The sequence below is a fragment of the Ochlerotatus camptorhynchus genome, unplaced genomic scaffold, assembly GCF_037179485.1.
Source record: "Ochlerotatus camptorhynchus isolate MF236.1 unplaced genomic scaffold, CSIRO-AGI_Acam_v1.1 ptg000539l, whole genome shotgun sequence".
Classification (NCBI taxonomy): Eukaryota; Metazoa; Arthropoda; class Insecta; order Diptera; family Culicidae; genus Ochlerotatus; species Ochlerotatus camptorhynchus.
Genome location: NW_027041022.1, coordinates 1255201 through 1271901, shown reverse-complemented (window position 1 = coordinate 1271901; position 16701 = coordinate 1255201). Strand labels below are relative to the sequence as shown.

The following is a 16701-nucleotide window of genomic DNA, read 5'->3' as shown; positions in this document are numbered from 1 at the left end:
CGGCAGAAGCCACTTCGTGTCTGCCATCGGTGAAGAGAAAAAAAAACAGATAGCATTTTTATATCTTCTCTTTCTAAGAAAACGTGGTGCACCGGAATTATGTTTGCGTCAACTCATCTCTCAGCTTCAACTTTACACGTTGTGAATAGTGTGACAATATCAAAAGAGTTTATAAAATCAATATCAAGAATTATATTGACAGTACATGAGAGCGGAAAATATATCAATTTGCTAATGATTATGCCATAACTGGCTGTCATAACGACTTTTTTTTTATAATTATTGTAGCACTGCAAAAACTGTTTTATTCACCGTGATGATCCTGATAGGTTTTTGATATTTGAATAGCAGGGGAAATGGATGTAATGTCGGCCTAAATGCCCCTAATTTGGGCCCATACATAAATTCAGCAATCGACTAAATTTTCAATAGCGACCAAAAATAGCCATTATTACCGTCCCAATGACGCGTTCATTCAGATAAAATTGATAAATAGCAGATTTTTAGCGATGGGCCCAATCTTAGATCCATAGGCCAACATTAGAGCCATTTCCCCTACTAGTTTTTTTTTTTTTTTTAAGTTGACTAGTCTTCATTGATGATTGATTGATAAACAAAAATACAACTTTGAAGTGTTTTTGAAACAAGCCTGGAGCTAGTAATGCTGAAAATCATGATAGCATCATAACTCAAACTCTGCAATAAACTCGCTAGTTGTTTTAAAATTGGTCATTCTTCAGTGAAGAAGTTTAATTCATGTAATTGAATCATATTTGGCTAGCCGATCACAGTATGTTGAATTTAATAACATACAATCCAAGTACGTACATGTTCTGAGTGGGGTTCCTCAGGGATCAATCCTGGGACCCCTACTTTTTTCTATGTTCATCAATGATATGCCCAACGTTTTATTGAATTGTAAATTTCACTTATATGCAGATGACTGTCAACTATGCATCTCTGGCAAATTGAATAATATTTCTGTATTGAACTATTGAATAGTGAAATAGAAAAAATCTTAAAATGGTGTGGCACTAATGGTCTTATTTTGAACAGGGCCAAAAGCACAAACTAATATTTTTAGATCAAAACGAACTGGTATTCAGGATATTCCATTAGTTAAAGTAGGTGGTGGTATCATTATGTAATCTGAAACAATTAAAAATCTTGGTATTGTAATGGATTGCAACCTAAACTGGAATGCTCAAGTCAATGCTGCGTGCAGCAAAGTTTATTGTACGCTTCACTCCCTAGTTTTGTTACGCCTCACGCCACGCCACGCCTCAACATATCAGACTTCAGCTGGCTAGATCCTTGATCGTTCCGTTATTTTTGTGCGGGGATATTCTCTTTAGCTTAACTTCTAAGACAAATACAAAGAAATTAAACTTGGTATTTAATGCCGTTACCAGATACGTGTACGACCTACGAAAATACGATCACATTTCTAACTTTTCTAATTTATTACTCGGCTACGATTTCGTCAACTACATGAAACTTAGAATGTGCATTCAAACTTTTAAAATCTTAAATGAAAGTCCGATACATCTTCGAAACTTCTTTATTAACTCACAATCTTCTAGGTCAAGTGTTTTAATTATTCCAAGATGCTCTACACATTTTTAAAGTGAATCGATTATGGAATGAGCTACCGATGGAATGCAAGACAGCAAGAAGTTTAACAACATTCAAAAACGTATGCAGCAACTACATCTTCAGTTAGGTTAATAGGTACATCGGTAGTGTAATAGTAGCATATACTCTGAACATCATTAGTAGATAACTTGTGTTATTATTCTTGTATTATATAAATAAATAATTAAAATAACATTTCGGGTTTGTTAGTGTATGAGGATGCTTTGTTGGTTGTTCATTAACTCTTGATCGCTTGGAATACATATGAATATTTTAGGTGGACAGCAAGGCGAACTACGAAGTGGACGCCTAAGATTTCTCACATTTATACCACTGAGAAGCAACTGCCAACGCTCGAGAGAATCTATATCGGTAACTGTAACCAGTTCGATTTTGTTGCTAATCTGGCTAAAATGTTATATTTAATTGTCTTAACATAAATCGTCCAGTTCAAACCATTGTAGGGATAAGAGGTGGCTCCATCATCATCATCATCATGATTATCCTCATCATCATCATCAACAACATGTCAGCCAAAAACAGAACTGTTTTTTAAATAAAGTCATGTCCTGCATGGCATTAACAGATAGGACAATAAAAGGAGAAAAACATTGCTACAGCTTGTTGTTATTATCCTTTTCACTAGATCCCATATGTGCTCGCTAGCAGCATCCAACGGCAAAAATTGAGTGGAAGAGAGGAAGCTTAAATTACTACAATTTGCTGAACCATTTGTAAGGGATTAACGAGTGCCACAATATTGCCAGTGCCCTCAGCCACTTTTAGTCAACCAGGTCGAAAGTTAAACGAGAAGCAGAAGATCCGCCGCTGCGAGAAGTCATGTGAGTAGTATGCAAAAGTGCGCAATGTCAACAATGTATGCTTATTCTGAATCCTTTGGCCAGAAGTGATAATGTTGTAATTTTTGGGCTAGGACCACCGATTGAATTTCAATTTTAACTTGAAAATAACATGCCTTAAAATGAGCTTCATAACAATCTTTTTATTAGCAGCAACTCGAAACTCACACCTTGATAAGCGTCTGCTGACCCATCGGTGTTCGACTTAATCAGTCAGCAGTTTTCCAAAAAATAGGGTTAACTACCTCATCTCCAACCTATTTAGCACAACCCGCACTTAGTCTTTCTTAGTCTAGCGCAGTTTAGCACCAAATGGAATGTTATTATTACTGATGGCTTTCAAATTTATTTACCTTTCCGTACGTACCTACGGATTCTAAACTCGGCCTTACGCATTGAAACACCATTGAAACGCCAATGAATTCACTTCGGCCTATCGGGAGAAGATAAAACATGATTCTGTCGGAGCACTTCTTTCGTTTTTGGGAATAATGGGTGCAAATATTCATATCACGCGTTCTCATTGACTTCGTTCGGTAGCTTAACTCTGAAATCATGGATTTATTTGAAGTTTTCTGCTCGATAGGCCCAAAATGGGCGATTAGGCCGAAGTAGTTCTCTACCCTACTTAGATAAGGTATAAATTTTGCAATTTCATTCTTGTCATCCCAAAACAGTTCAAATTTCTGCATTATCATTGGTCATATCTTCAATGATTGTACCACTGTAAGCGTAGATTGTCTCGTATGCGAGCACCATTGGCAGATGTGCGGCAGAAAAAACATACTAACTTGCATGTGTGTACAAACAAAACAACAATCATCGCACTGCGCACGTTGTCTCGTTGACCGTATTCAACCTTTTTTCAAGTAGTCGCTTACGATGTACAGCCACTAACACAGTGCTATGCGTCAGTTTCATACCTAGTGTGCTAGACCAAAACCAGTCCACACGGTAACCGCTGGCAAACCGGAACGGTACGGCGAACAAACCGGTCGGTGTTTTGTTACGTTGCGCTTAAATTCAAATTGTCTATTTTAAAATGATTCTTCTACTGCTAATCGCTGCCGTGACCTTGGTGGTGCTGTTCATCAAGCAACGGTTCAACTACTGGAAAGTGCGAGGAGTACCGTACGCGAATCCCACCTTCCCCCTCGGGAACCTGTGGGGAACTGGTACGAAACAACACCTGTCGGAAGTCTTGGAAGACCTGTACTTCAAACTGAAGGGAAATGCACTGTTCGGAGGAATCTACTTCTTCATCAACCCCGTGGTTCTGGCACTGGACCTTGACTTCATCAAAACCATTCTGGTGAAGGACTTTAACTCCTTTCACGATCGGTCCATTTACTTCAACGAAAAGGATGATCCGCTTACAGCTCACCTCTTCACCATGGAAGGCATCAAGTGGAAAAACATGCGCGTCAAACTAACGCCCACGTTTACGTCGGGTAAGATGAAAATGATGCTTCCGATTGTTCGGGACTGTGCCGATGAATTGGAGCGATGTATCGTGAAGGAGACTGCTGGTGGTGGTGAGATTGAGTTGAAAGATATTCTCGCACGCTTCACGACGGATGTAATTGGGAATTGTGCGTTTGGACTGGAGTGTAACAGTTTGCGTGATCCCAATGCCGAGTTTCGCACCATGGGAAGAGATGTATTTGACTTGCGTGGTCTTGGATTCGTGAAGCTTCTTTTGACTCAGCAGTTTAGGACGCTATCACGTGCGCTTGGAGCCGTGACGCTAACTCCAAGTGTTTCGAAGTTCTTTTTGAAAACCGTCTCGGACAATATTGAGTACAGAGAGAAGAACAAAATCGAACGGAATGATTTCATGGATTTGATGATAAAGCTGAAAAACGGACAAGCTTTGGAACAGGGCAGCACGGATCAGCAGTTGGGCACGCTATCCGTTAAGGAAGTGGCTGCTCAGGCGTTCGTTTTCTTCTTTGCTGGGTTTGAAACCTCCTCGACACTGATGTCGTTCTGTTTGTATGAACTTGCCCTGAATCAAAATCTCCAGGACAAAGCCAGGAAGGATGTCCTCGACACTATTAGCAAGCATGGATCACTTTCCTATGAAGCAGTTCATGAGATGAAATACTTGGAAAAGTGCATTTACGGTAGGATTATGCTCTACATTCATCTTCACACTTTTTTTTTTCAAAATTGTTAAATCTTTCAGAGGGCCTTCGGAAATACCCACCTGCATCGAACATTTTCCGTACGGCAACTCAGGACTATAATGTGCCCGGGACGTCGCTGACCATTGAGAAGGGTACGTCGGTCATGATTCCCACACTCGCCATCCACCACGATCCGGAATTTTATCCGGACCCTATGAAGTTCGACCCGGATCGATTCAACTCGGACCAGGTGGCAGCACGCCATCCGTTTGCGTTCCTCGCGTTCGGAGAGGGTCCTCGTATTTGCATTGGGTTGCGCTTCGGGCTGATGCAGGCTCGCATTGGATTGGCGACTTTGCTGAAGAATTTTCACTTTAAGTTGGGTACGCAGATGACGGGTCCTCCGAAACTTGAGCCCTCCAGTGCAATTTTGATGATCAAGGGTGGACTTTGGATGAAGGTGGAGAAGATTGGTGCTTAGATTGGTGGAGTTGTTACGATGATGCTGCCTGTTATTGGGTCTTATATGAGATTTATATTCATAAGTTTCAATTTATATTTATTTTTTAATACCTATTTCCTTCAAATAAATACTAGATCTATAGAATAAGCCACATTTGTTAACAAATTACGTTTAACAGCTGTTCATCGATGTGTGTTGTTGTTTACTTACTACTCAAACATTCTGCGTGTCTAAAGTGCTATTTTTAGGGACATCAGCGGGACATTTTTCCGAAAAAGTGCGGACAAATCCTGCATTAATTGACATCAACATGAGGGCTTAACTGATACAAACACCTTGGTAGAAGACACTATTGTCTAACGTTTCAATTTCAGGTAGTTCAATGCATCTTTCCTGCTGAATTCCCATTCTGTACTATTGCACACTCGTCTTATGTTAATGTTGAGCTGTTGCAAAAGTGGACTACAGTCAATGTCCGAACGCATGAGATCAGCGATAAATACAGCCTTAGCGACGTTACGGTGAACACTGAGAAGTGATAGGTTCAACAAGTTACAGACATCGACTTTTGTCATTAGGAAGGCTTACAGGGTCTCTCCAGGGTAACCAACGAAGAGTAAATCGTACAAATCTTCTCTAAATACACTCAAGACGATTCGCAGAATTGTTGTGAAACGACGCTCAAACTACAGAACAGTATTCCAGTGTCGAACGGACTAGTGAACAATATAGCGTTTTCAAGTGCGAAATGTAAGAGCAATCTTTTGCAATGCGAAAAAAAAAGCCAAGCTGAGAAGATGCTTTATCGTCGACATATGGTGCATGCTCCTTGAAATTTAGTTGACAATCTAAGTCTCTGACTGTAGTCCCCCGATTCAGTGTCTGAGCATGAAGTCTGTATATAAACTAGGTGGTTGAAGTTTTTCTTCAGAAACTGATGATAGAACATTTTGAAGCATTCATTACCATCCTATTCTTGTGATACCGAGTAGCAAAAACGTCCAGATGTTGTTGAAGGAAAACTGAATCACAACGATCCTTCACGACAAAATACTATACAGTTTGAAATCATCCGCATAAGATAGCGTCAAACACCTGATTGAAAAGTGACTGTCATTCAAATACAACAGAAACACAAACTAGCCAAGATGGCTACCTTTGGGGTACACCAGAAGAAGCAGGAAACGACTGTGAGATACGGTCACCTATTTTCACTGACATTTGACGACCGGTGCGGTAAGAACGAAGCCAATTATGAAGTGGACCATGGAAGCCCAATCAACTTGTTCGCCTTTTCAAGTTCGCGAATTATAAAATATGTGTATCGCACGAGTTTTGATGCAGTTGACCTCTTCTGCATAAATCCATTTTGTTTGTCACTGGAACAAGTGTGTTTAAATTAATCCAAAACTATCAGCTCAAAAAGTTTTGAAACTGCCCAGAAAGCCACAATGCCTCGAAAGTTGATTACTGTCTTTCTTAAAGACAGGGAAAACGAAAAAAATCTTCCAGCCATCATGAAAGATTCCTGAATTTAACGAGTGGTTGAAGATAAATGCTAGATGTGCGTTCAGGACAGTTTTTAATCACTACAAATGGAATTTAATCAGGGTCAATACTGGAAGCATTTTGTATGTGAAGACCTGCCCTTTGGACGTCATCTCTCGATACAGGTGAATGAGATTCAACAGCTGAACGTATGGGAACCTCACTTGCAGCATTTGAAACGTGTTCGTCAGAGGTGGTGCATTGAGTTCAATATTAATCAGAGTTACATTTTCCTCGTGTGTGCAAAAATGTGCTGCCGAGGCTCTCAACAAACCGTCTCCCGTCGCAACGAAAACAACATGTGACGAGCGAGAAAGAGACACGCGAGAATAAGATACGAGCGAGAAACAAATGCGACACCCAAAAATCCTAGCGTGTGCGAGGCTCGCGCTGATCTCATGTGCCTCATCTCATGTGCTACGATTAATGCTAGAACTGCAGAGCTCGAAGTTCTTAAAGGTTCGGTTGCTTTGACCGACATTTCATTTGCGTTTGCACAAACCATTCCTATTTTAGAGGAAAGGTAGCATATAAAGTGCTTAAATTCTTGAAATTCTCTAATAGCAAAAGCCATTAATTTGCCGATCAATTAGAATATTCTTTGTTTTTTTTCCGGTTTAACACTTAACTGCACTTGTATGACTAACATTTTTTGACACGTTATTTTCAAAATATTCAACGTAATTTAACAATTCATCGGAAACACAACTGGTATACATTGTTAGATGGGATGTTACGTATTTTGAATAGATTTTATCGGAATGCTACTAATGCAGCAATGTTATGATAATTCAATGGGTGGAAGAATTTTTTGCAGACCATTTTTTTCTTGGCGTATTACCTTTACACTTTCACTTGTACTTTGTTACCATTACTTTAAAAATGTTCGATTTTTTTAATGTGCCTCATGTGATCGAGCATTAAGATAAATTCTATAACAGAAGTGGTGACCCACTGGGTGATGGCGCGATATGCTAAATAGGTGCAGCAAAATAGTGATATGAGAGGCCATCGTTGACTTTAACTCAGATGAACGTGTAGACCAGTGCAGTGATATATTTACCATTCCAATTATTAATATCACCAAGTCTACCGAACTTCTGATCTGTTCCTTCAAATCGTTTTCTGGTTGGCACGGTACGATCTAGGTGGCTTCTGCTGATGATTGCTCTGAGGGTTTCGATGGCATCGTTTTCGCGTAGATGTCCGTAATCGCTAAGAAGAAATAACCTTTTCGGTTAGATAATGGGCGACCTTGCCTTTGTATACCAACAGTGTCAGAAGGAAGCGCCTGAGTATCGGCACCAATTCCACAAAGTGACCACCAAGCGCCACCGTCTCGCTACAACAAACCAGAAAGTGGTACAGCCATTGCTACAACCTGCAACAGATTAACCAATCAAATCACCATGTTGCCACCATGTTGCCAGAGTGTATGGTTTAAATTTGGAAAATACAGTGTTGAAAGTTGATCTATCCATTTGAAAAATTATGATATTCAAAAACTTAAGCACATTCTTATATCATCTTTTTTTTTAGCAACTCGCTAATTCAGATCCGAAGAACATCAGCAAATGCTGATCTTTTAAAACTTCCTGGCTGTCTAGGGAGCATATCTGAAAGAATATCCTGTTACTTATGCTACGTTTCCTGAACATGTACAAAATTTCCTTAAGTTTTAGAAAATTTACTCAAATTTCAAAGTACCTTGAAACTAAACGATGGTCCAAAATCTTCATCTTCAGGAAGTTCATTGACAAACTTCTATGAAGTTCCTTAAACTGAAACGAAGATCCCTGAAGTCTTCTATCTTTACGAAATTCCCTGAACTTTTTCAAAATGCCCTGTACTTCTATGAAGTTATACGCAGTTCCTCGAATTATTACGCAGTCCACAAAACTTCATCAAAGCTTGCTTCACGTCTACGTTTCCTGTTGACTTTCCGCAAAGTTCGACGCACGAAATTTCCTGAATTTGTGCGGAATTCTCTGAACTATGTCAAGTCCATGAGGTTTCATCAAAGCTCTGAAGTTATAAACAAGGTCCCTGAATAATAAAGAGGTTCCCTGCCATTAAACAATAAACTTCTACGAAGATACCTAAACTTGTACAAAGTTCCCACTTCTACGAAGTTTTCTGAACTTTTCCATGATCTCAGAACTTCAAATAATTTCACTAAATTTAGCTCATGATTCATCTGACATATGTTGGTCTTAATGCATAAAACAAAATATAATAATAATACCAAAGAAACATTCAAAATCAGGACAGTGTTCTAATGAAAACAGTTAACGAAACATTAGAGTCAAACAAAGCATAAGTGTTACTAATCACATTAGCGACAGTATGAATAGCCTCATTCAGCCCATACTGTCAATTACGAGCTACGAGGTGTATGAAGTGTCGTTGTCTTATAACTTTTTCAGGTACGTAGAGGAAGAGCTACCGAAGCAGTTCGATGAAACTCCACGAAGTTCACTGAAGCTCGGTGAGCTTCTATAAAGTTAGCTGAACTTTAAAGAAAAGTCTGCACTTCAAGAAAGTTTCCTGAACTTTTAAAAAGTTCCCTGAAGTACCACGAAGTTTCTTGAAGAACTACAAAATTCCTTGCAACTCGGATAGCAGTTCGTACCCTGGTGTAGTGGCTGTAGGTGCATTGTCAGACAGCACCAGCAAATCAACAGAGGAAGTGGTAGAGGTGCTGCATGAAGAGGTGGTGATAATGGACGTGCCCTCAGGAGGCCGATAAAGCATGCAAAAACGAACATCAGCATCCTCGGCAGAAAGGGATTGCGGGTCTGTCGAGATTCGATGCGTTGCAAGTGCACAAAAAATATAGTAAATCGATTTAGATCTCCATTGTAATATTTGTTTAGTCCTTCGGCTCCGCAAAGCTTTCAAAGATATTGAGCCCACTAAATAAACATTTTGGAAAACATAGTTTTCGATTCAGATACTGACCGTTGAGTGTGACAAATATGTTGGATTCATCCCAAAATTTACAATCCAGTTTTCTTATTTCTCATCATATTTTCAAGTTGACTACTACTTGGGACGAACACACCATGCTTTTTGTCTAAATATATTTGAACAGTTCTCAAATTTAAGTACATGTTTTAATTTACAAGTGATGCCGGCTACAGCTTGGAAGGCTGAAAATACTGATGGATGAAGTCACACGAATCAATTTCAACAACGAAGCTTTTTTAAAGGGCCCTCCGAACTATTCGTTCTCTGCCAGCTGCAAAATACCTATCAATTTGATCCACCAAGATCAATCGGATCCAAATCAGGCTGATCAATATCCCAAAATTTGAGCTAATTTGGTGGCGAACTGATTCTGCACTGGCTCTTTGAAGTTTATATGGGAATTACTATAAGAAAAGTGTATGTTTTGTCCTCATCGTTCTAGCCCTGCACCATAATGATTTACGGAAAAGTTATCCATTAGAGCCCTCCCCCTCCCCCTCTTACGTGAAAATTCCTTAGCTACAACTTTGTTGAAAACCACTTTTTAATTGAATGTCAAGAAAATTTGTTATTAATTAATTTCCAAGTTGATAACTTGCTGGTAGGATTAATCGGCTGTTTTCAGAGCAACACTGCATCTTGCCCTTATGACATAATAGCCTCGATTTTTTGTCTTATTATTCCAATGTTGTCTGCTGAGTAGTAAATGAACAATGTCAGAAGAACATCATATTCCTAATCAATTAATAACTAATTATCCTAACGTTCAATTTTTCAATTCCCACATAAATTTCAAAGGACCAAGTGCAGTATGAGTTCGCATCCTAATGAGTCTAGTGAGGCTTCGACTGCCGAAGCGTTAATACGTGATCTCGTTCGTTCGTGATTCGGTTGTGAAAAGTACCGGGCTACTAAGATTTTCACGGCGTTTCGCGTTCCGGAGCGAACCGGTTCGAGACCGGAGATTTGTTTTTCGTACGCCACCCCATCTCAGACAACCGTTTTGAGATGAACAGCCGCACGATCCGCGAAAACACGTTTCGCGTGGAATTTGCGAACCTACAAAAAAAACCAACCTCAGAAGAGGTACACACATTTGTTGGAGTACATCTCGGCATCACACGTACTCAGCTGGTGAAAATACAGATGAGCCACACAGACGACTGCGCCTTTGTCAAAGTAACGGACCAAGCTATTGCTCAACGAATAGTTGACCAATACGACAACAAGTTTGACTATGAAGTCAAGGGAGTAAAATACAAGCTGCGAATTCGTATGGCGGATGGTTGTGTGGATGTGAGACTACATGACCTATCCGAAAATACAACGGATGAGCAGATCCGAAAGCACATGTCGTTTTACGGTGAAGTCGTCTCCGTGCAAGAGTTACTATGGAGTGACAAACACTACTTTCCTGGTTTCTCATCTGGCATTCGTCAAGTCAGAATGGTTCTCAGAGAACCGATCAAGTCATATATCACGATCGATGGGGATACCACTTACGTGACGTACCCAAAACAAAGACAAACATGCCGCCACTGCGGAGAGTTTATGCCTACTGGAATCTCATGCGTCCAAAATAAGAAGCTGTTGGCGCAGAAAATCGGGTTGAACGAGCGGCTAAGAGGATCCTCTTACGCTGGTGCTGTGCGTGGCAATTCAACAGGAAATTCCCATACCGCTGGATCTTCAAGGACGGCGGGTTCTCCAGGATCATCTGGCACATCGGGTTCGTTCGGAACGTCGGGTTCGTCCGGCTTTGCTTCGAATACGTCAGGCAACATGAACCCTTCTGGACAAGATGGAGAAGCTAGTCCATCAACAGGTTCTAAGACGACGCTGAACGAGGCAACCTCAGACACTACAGTGAACCTTACATCAAACGCCCAGTCGATTGATCCTGTTCAACCCGAACAATCGATGGCTGCTGCTAAGGGAGAGTTCGTAATGAATGAATCTTTGGAATCATCAAGCATATCTCATCCAACACCTGTGGCACAGGTAACTGACTCGGCTACAGACAACGTTGTTCCTAGTACCTCTTCTGGTGGTGTTATGCAAGCGTTGCTGAAGGTCATCAATATCGACGGAAAGGGACAAGCGGAAAAACATAAACAAGACGACGGTGGAACCAGTGATGATTCTAATGCATTCACTGTGGTTGAGAAACGCAGCCGAGGGCGCCCGAAGAAGCTTAAACAGTAAGTTACATAACAACAAAGTACGCTTAGAAATGGATTCAATAAGTTACAATATTGCAACGATAAACATTAATAACATTACTAACCAAAACAAACTTAACGCTCTACAGCATTTTACTAAGACATCGGAATTAGATATTTTGCTTCTTCAGGAGGTAGAAACTGATACAATGACTATTCCAGGATTTAACATTATATTCAATGTAGATCATTCTCGAAGAGGAACCGCTATTGCGTTGAAAAACTATATTAGATTCTCAAAGATAGAAAGAAGCTTAGATTCTAGGTTAATTTCTCTCAGAATACATGATACGGTCTCTATCATCAATGTTTATGCTCCCTCTGGTACTCAGAATAGAGCTTCCAGAGAAGAGTTCTTTAACTCGACAATTTCTTATTACCTCCGTCATGCAGCTGAACATGTCATCCTTGGTGGGGATTTTAACTCTGTAATACATGCAAAGGATGCTACAGGTGAGAGCAACTTCAGCCTCTCGCTAAAAAACACAGTTCAACAGGCACAACTCTTTGATGTATGGAATTGTTTACGGAAGGGTACTACTCAATACACGTACATCACCCACAATTCGGCTTCCCGCATTGATCGATTATACGTGTCATCTGGGGTGCTGAAAGACCTAAGACACATCGACACTCACGTTTGTTCGTTTACTAACCACCATGCCTTGACAATGAGGCTGTGTCTACCAAACCTCGGGAGAGATATAGGTAGAGGCTACTGGTCAATCAGACCCCATGTTTTGACTCAGGATAATATGGACGAATTTCAGCTCAAGTGGGACTACTGGACACGTCAACGAAGAAACTACAATTCATGGATGCATTGGTGGTTATCATTTGCAAAACCAAAGATCAAGTCGTTTTTCCGGTGGAAAACTAAGCAAACATATGATGTTTTCCATAATAGATATCAATTGTTATACACTCAACTTCGTGAAGCTTATAATAGCTTTTATGGAGATCATTCGATGCTTTCCACAATAAACCTACTAAAAGGTAAGATGCTACACCTCCAAAGAGAGTTTACACAAACTTTTGTACAGGTGAACTAAACGTTTGTATCGGGAGAACCCGTATCTGCTTTTCATCTAGGAGAGCGTAGACGTAAGAAAACTGTTATCAGTCGGTTGAACACATCCGATAGAGAATACATCGATAACTCCGAAGACATAGAAAATTATGTCTACGATTATTTCCGAGAGCTGTACACCGATGGTGAAGTACGTGTAAACACAGAATTTATTTGTGACAGGATCATCTCCGAGGATAGTGATGCTAACACCAGGTGCATGGAGGACATCACAACGGAAGAAATATACTTCGCGATAAAAGGTAGTGCTTCCAGAAAATGCCCAGGACCAGATGGGATTCCGAAGGAATTTTATGAACGTGCATTTGACATTATTCATGGCCATCTCAATCTCATTCTCAACGAGGCTTTACGAGGTGAATTTACATCCGAATTTGTTAATGGAGTCATTGTGTTAGCAAAAAAGAAAGGTTCAAACAACACCTTGAAATCGTACCGTCCGATTTCTCTCCTTAACGTAGACTTCAAACTACTCTCTCGAGTGCTAAAAACCAGATTAGATCGTGTTTTAACTGAAAACTCAGTAATTAGTAACTCACAAAAGAATTCCAATCATGATCGGAACATTTTTCAAGCTACACTCACTTTGAAAGATCGTATTGTGCAGTTACGAGAGAAGAAGAAATGTGGAAAATTAGTGTCGTTCGATCTCGATCATGCTTTTGATCGTGTTGATCGCCGATTCTTATTCGAAATGATGTCCTCTCTTGGCATAAACGGAAACTTAATAGAACTGCTTTCTAAAATAGGCTCTCTTTCCAATTCTCGGATGCTCATCAACGGTCACCTCTCTCGAGAGTTTCCAATACAAAGATCGGTTCGCCAGGGCGATCCACTATCGATGCATTTATTTGTGTTATAACTACAACCATTAATGACGAAACTTGAACAAACCCTTAACGATATCGATGATGTTGTTGTAGCATATGCAGATGACGTTACGGTGATAACTACTAGCGTAAGGTAAATTGAGAGGGCTCGAGAGATATTCGAAATGTTCGGCAGATCCTCAGGCTCTGTAGTCAACCTCACAAAGACAGTTGCTTTAGACGTTGGGTATATACGAAACAATAACCAGTTGATCGTACCATGGTTAACAACAGCCGATAAAGTGAAGGTGTTCGGTATTGTATACACAAACTGCGTTAGGCTGATGATCAATGTAAACTGGGATTCATTGATAACGAAATTTGCACAGCAATTGTGGATGCACAAAATGCGATCTCTCTCCCTCCATCAAAAAGTCGTCCTACTAAATAACTTCGTGACTTCAAAAATTTGGTACACTGCTTCAGTTTTACACATAAACAAATCGCATATTGCAAAGTTAACGTCTTTAATGGGAACCTTCTTATGGTCAGGGCAAACAACTAGGGTTGCTATTAATCAATTGGCCCTAGATGTTGAAAATGGAGGATTAAAGCTACAGCTTCCGAGCTTTAAATGTAAGCCGCTGCTTATCAACAGACATTTGAAAGAGTTTGATTCAATGCCCTACTATGCATCAATGATATCTAGATCAGGAAATCCACCATACCTAGGAAATATTCCGACAAACTGCCCATGCTTACGAACAGTTTGCCAGAAATTAGCTTACCTCCCAGGACAAATCAAAGAAAATCCGGTTTCGAAACAAATCCTTACATTTTTCTTGGAGGCACTACACAGTGCTATCATTTTTGCTTACTGAGCAGAACAGCATGAGTTTAATCTCAGGCCCTTTTTATATTCAAGATACGTTAGTCGCTTTCTATCTTAACATCTTTAATTCCGATTGTCAAAATGAACCCTGCTGCAAACCCGACCCTATTATCTAAAATTACAGTGATTTCTCGTGGAAGTGGAGAGGATTTCTCGGCGAGTATTACGTCAACAAATGTCTATCCATTCCCTAATTGACCTGCGTTTGGCGGCGCTGGTATTGCGTATTTTAAAATTTAAGATCACCAGTTATACACATTGAGACTTTGTGCTTATCCCATGCATTCCACGGATGTGATATTGTAGTTGATTTTAACAATGCCACAAATTTTTGAAACATTTCCGATTATCATCAATTACGTTGTTACATATTGCAACTTCTACCTTATTACCTTGTTTTTCCTAATAATTCTATTACAATTGTATCACTTTCTCTTTAACTAACTTACTTTGACTATTACTTTAAAAAAAAAACTATAACAAATACGTATCAGTGTATAGAAGTTTGCAAGTAGTAAATGAAATACGTTACTGTTATAGTATTTTCATATTTTTAATAGTGGAAGTGAAAGTGATACAATAGTTGTTGAATTAAAAGGAGAAACTACGTTATAAAGCGGTTTTTTGTTTTACACGGTTTTTTTTACGCGGTTTTTTTTTAAGTGGATTTCGGAATTTACGCGGTTTTTTTACACGGATTCCGGAATTCACGCGGTTTTTTTAACGCGGATTTTGATTTTTTTTTTTTACGCGAATTTCAGAATTGACGCGGTATATCGCTTTTTACGCGGTTTTTTCTTACACGGTCTTTTTTTACGCGGTTTTTTTTTACGTGGATTTCGGAATTTACGCGGTTTTTTTTTACGCCGGACGAATCACCCGCGTAAAAAGCGACTCCAGTGTATATCATTATTCTACTAAAGTGCTCATCAATCGATTAAGAATATATTAACTTTTTTTTGGCAGTGAAGTAAAAGAAATACTAGAATTGGTGCTTGTTAACATTTAAAACTCTTTATTGATTAAATAACGTGACACGTAAGGGGAAATAATGGGAGTCTGAACTGTCTGTTATGACCGGCCGTGCATTATTGGTAGGGTAAATGCTGTAGTTGCGGTACGTTAGAAGCGTTAGGTTCCTATAGTTGTGTATGTAGGCTCCCTACACAACTATACACAGCAAAAAAATAATTTTGATATCACGTCAAAGTGGATGCACTACAATCATGTCGAAAATATGGTGTAATATTACTTGCTAAAAAGGACAAAATTATCATTAATACAATGCATGAACTGACTTTACGCTGCTTTTACTGCATTTGTTTATTTATGTGGTCATAAAAATTACATGAAATTTTCGACATGATTGTAGTGCATCCACTTTGATGTGATATCAAAATTATTTTTTTGCTGTGTAGGAACCTAACGCTTCTAACGTACTGCAACTATAGGAGCGTTTACCCTTCAAGAAATATTTGTTTACTTATTGTTATTGTAAACCCTATGCTTGAAATAGCATCCTGAGAGTGCTATTTGTATCTTAAACTTTATAACAATTTCTAGAACATTTATAATTGCTAAAGGGCTATATCTTTTGATTTCCCTAGCAACTTTCTAATTTTCTGATGCAGCTTTCACATTTATTGTAGCATCCAATCATACACAGCAAAAAAATAATTTTGATATCACATCAAAGTGGATGCACTACAATCATGTCGAAAATTTCATGTAATTTTTATGACCACATAAATAAACAAATGCAGTAAAAGCAGCGTAAAGTCAGTTCATGCATTGTATTAATGATAATTTTGTCCTTTTTAGCAAGTAATATTACACCATATTTTCGACATGATTGTAGTGCATCCACTTTGACGTGATATCAAAATTATTTTTTTGCTGTGTAGTTTTACCAGAGCTGGTAACATTGTTGCTCAAAAAATATACTTTCTATTGCAGCTTTTAAATATTAAATTTTAAAATAAAAACTAAATTGGATTTAATTCGATTGTTTCTTCTCAGCAAGAAAAACAAGTGGTAAATTCATATTAAACTGTGTGAATTCCGCCTTCTTTAAGTGAACGTT

The 16701-nt window shown here is 39.2% G+C and overlaps 1 protein-coding gene across 1 annotated transcript; it reads left to right on the top strand.

The window, feature by feature from the left end:
• Positions 1-3537: 3537 nt before the first annotated feature.
• On the top strand, positions 3538-5106 carry LOC135713128 (probable cytochrome P450 6a19). The gene is made up of 2 exons (XM_065236237.1): positions 3538-4621; positions 4684-5106. The coding sequence occupies exons 1-2, from the start codon at positions 3538-3540 to the stop codon at positions 5103-5105; spliced, it is 1506 nt and encodes a 501-aa protein (XP_065092309.1). The 3' UTR covers position 5106.
• Positions 5107-16701: the final 11595 nt, after the last annotated feature.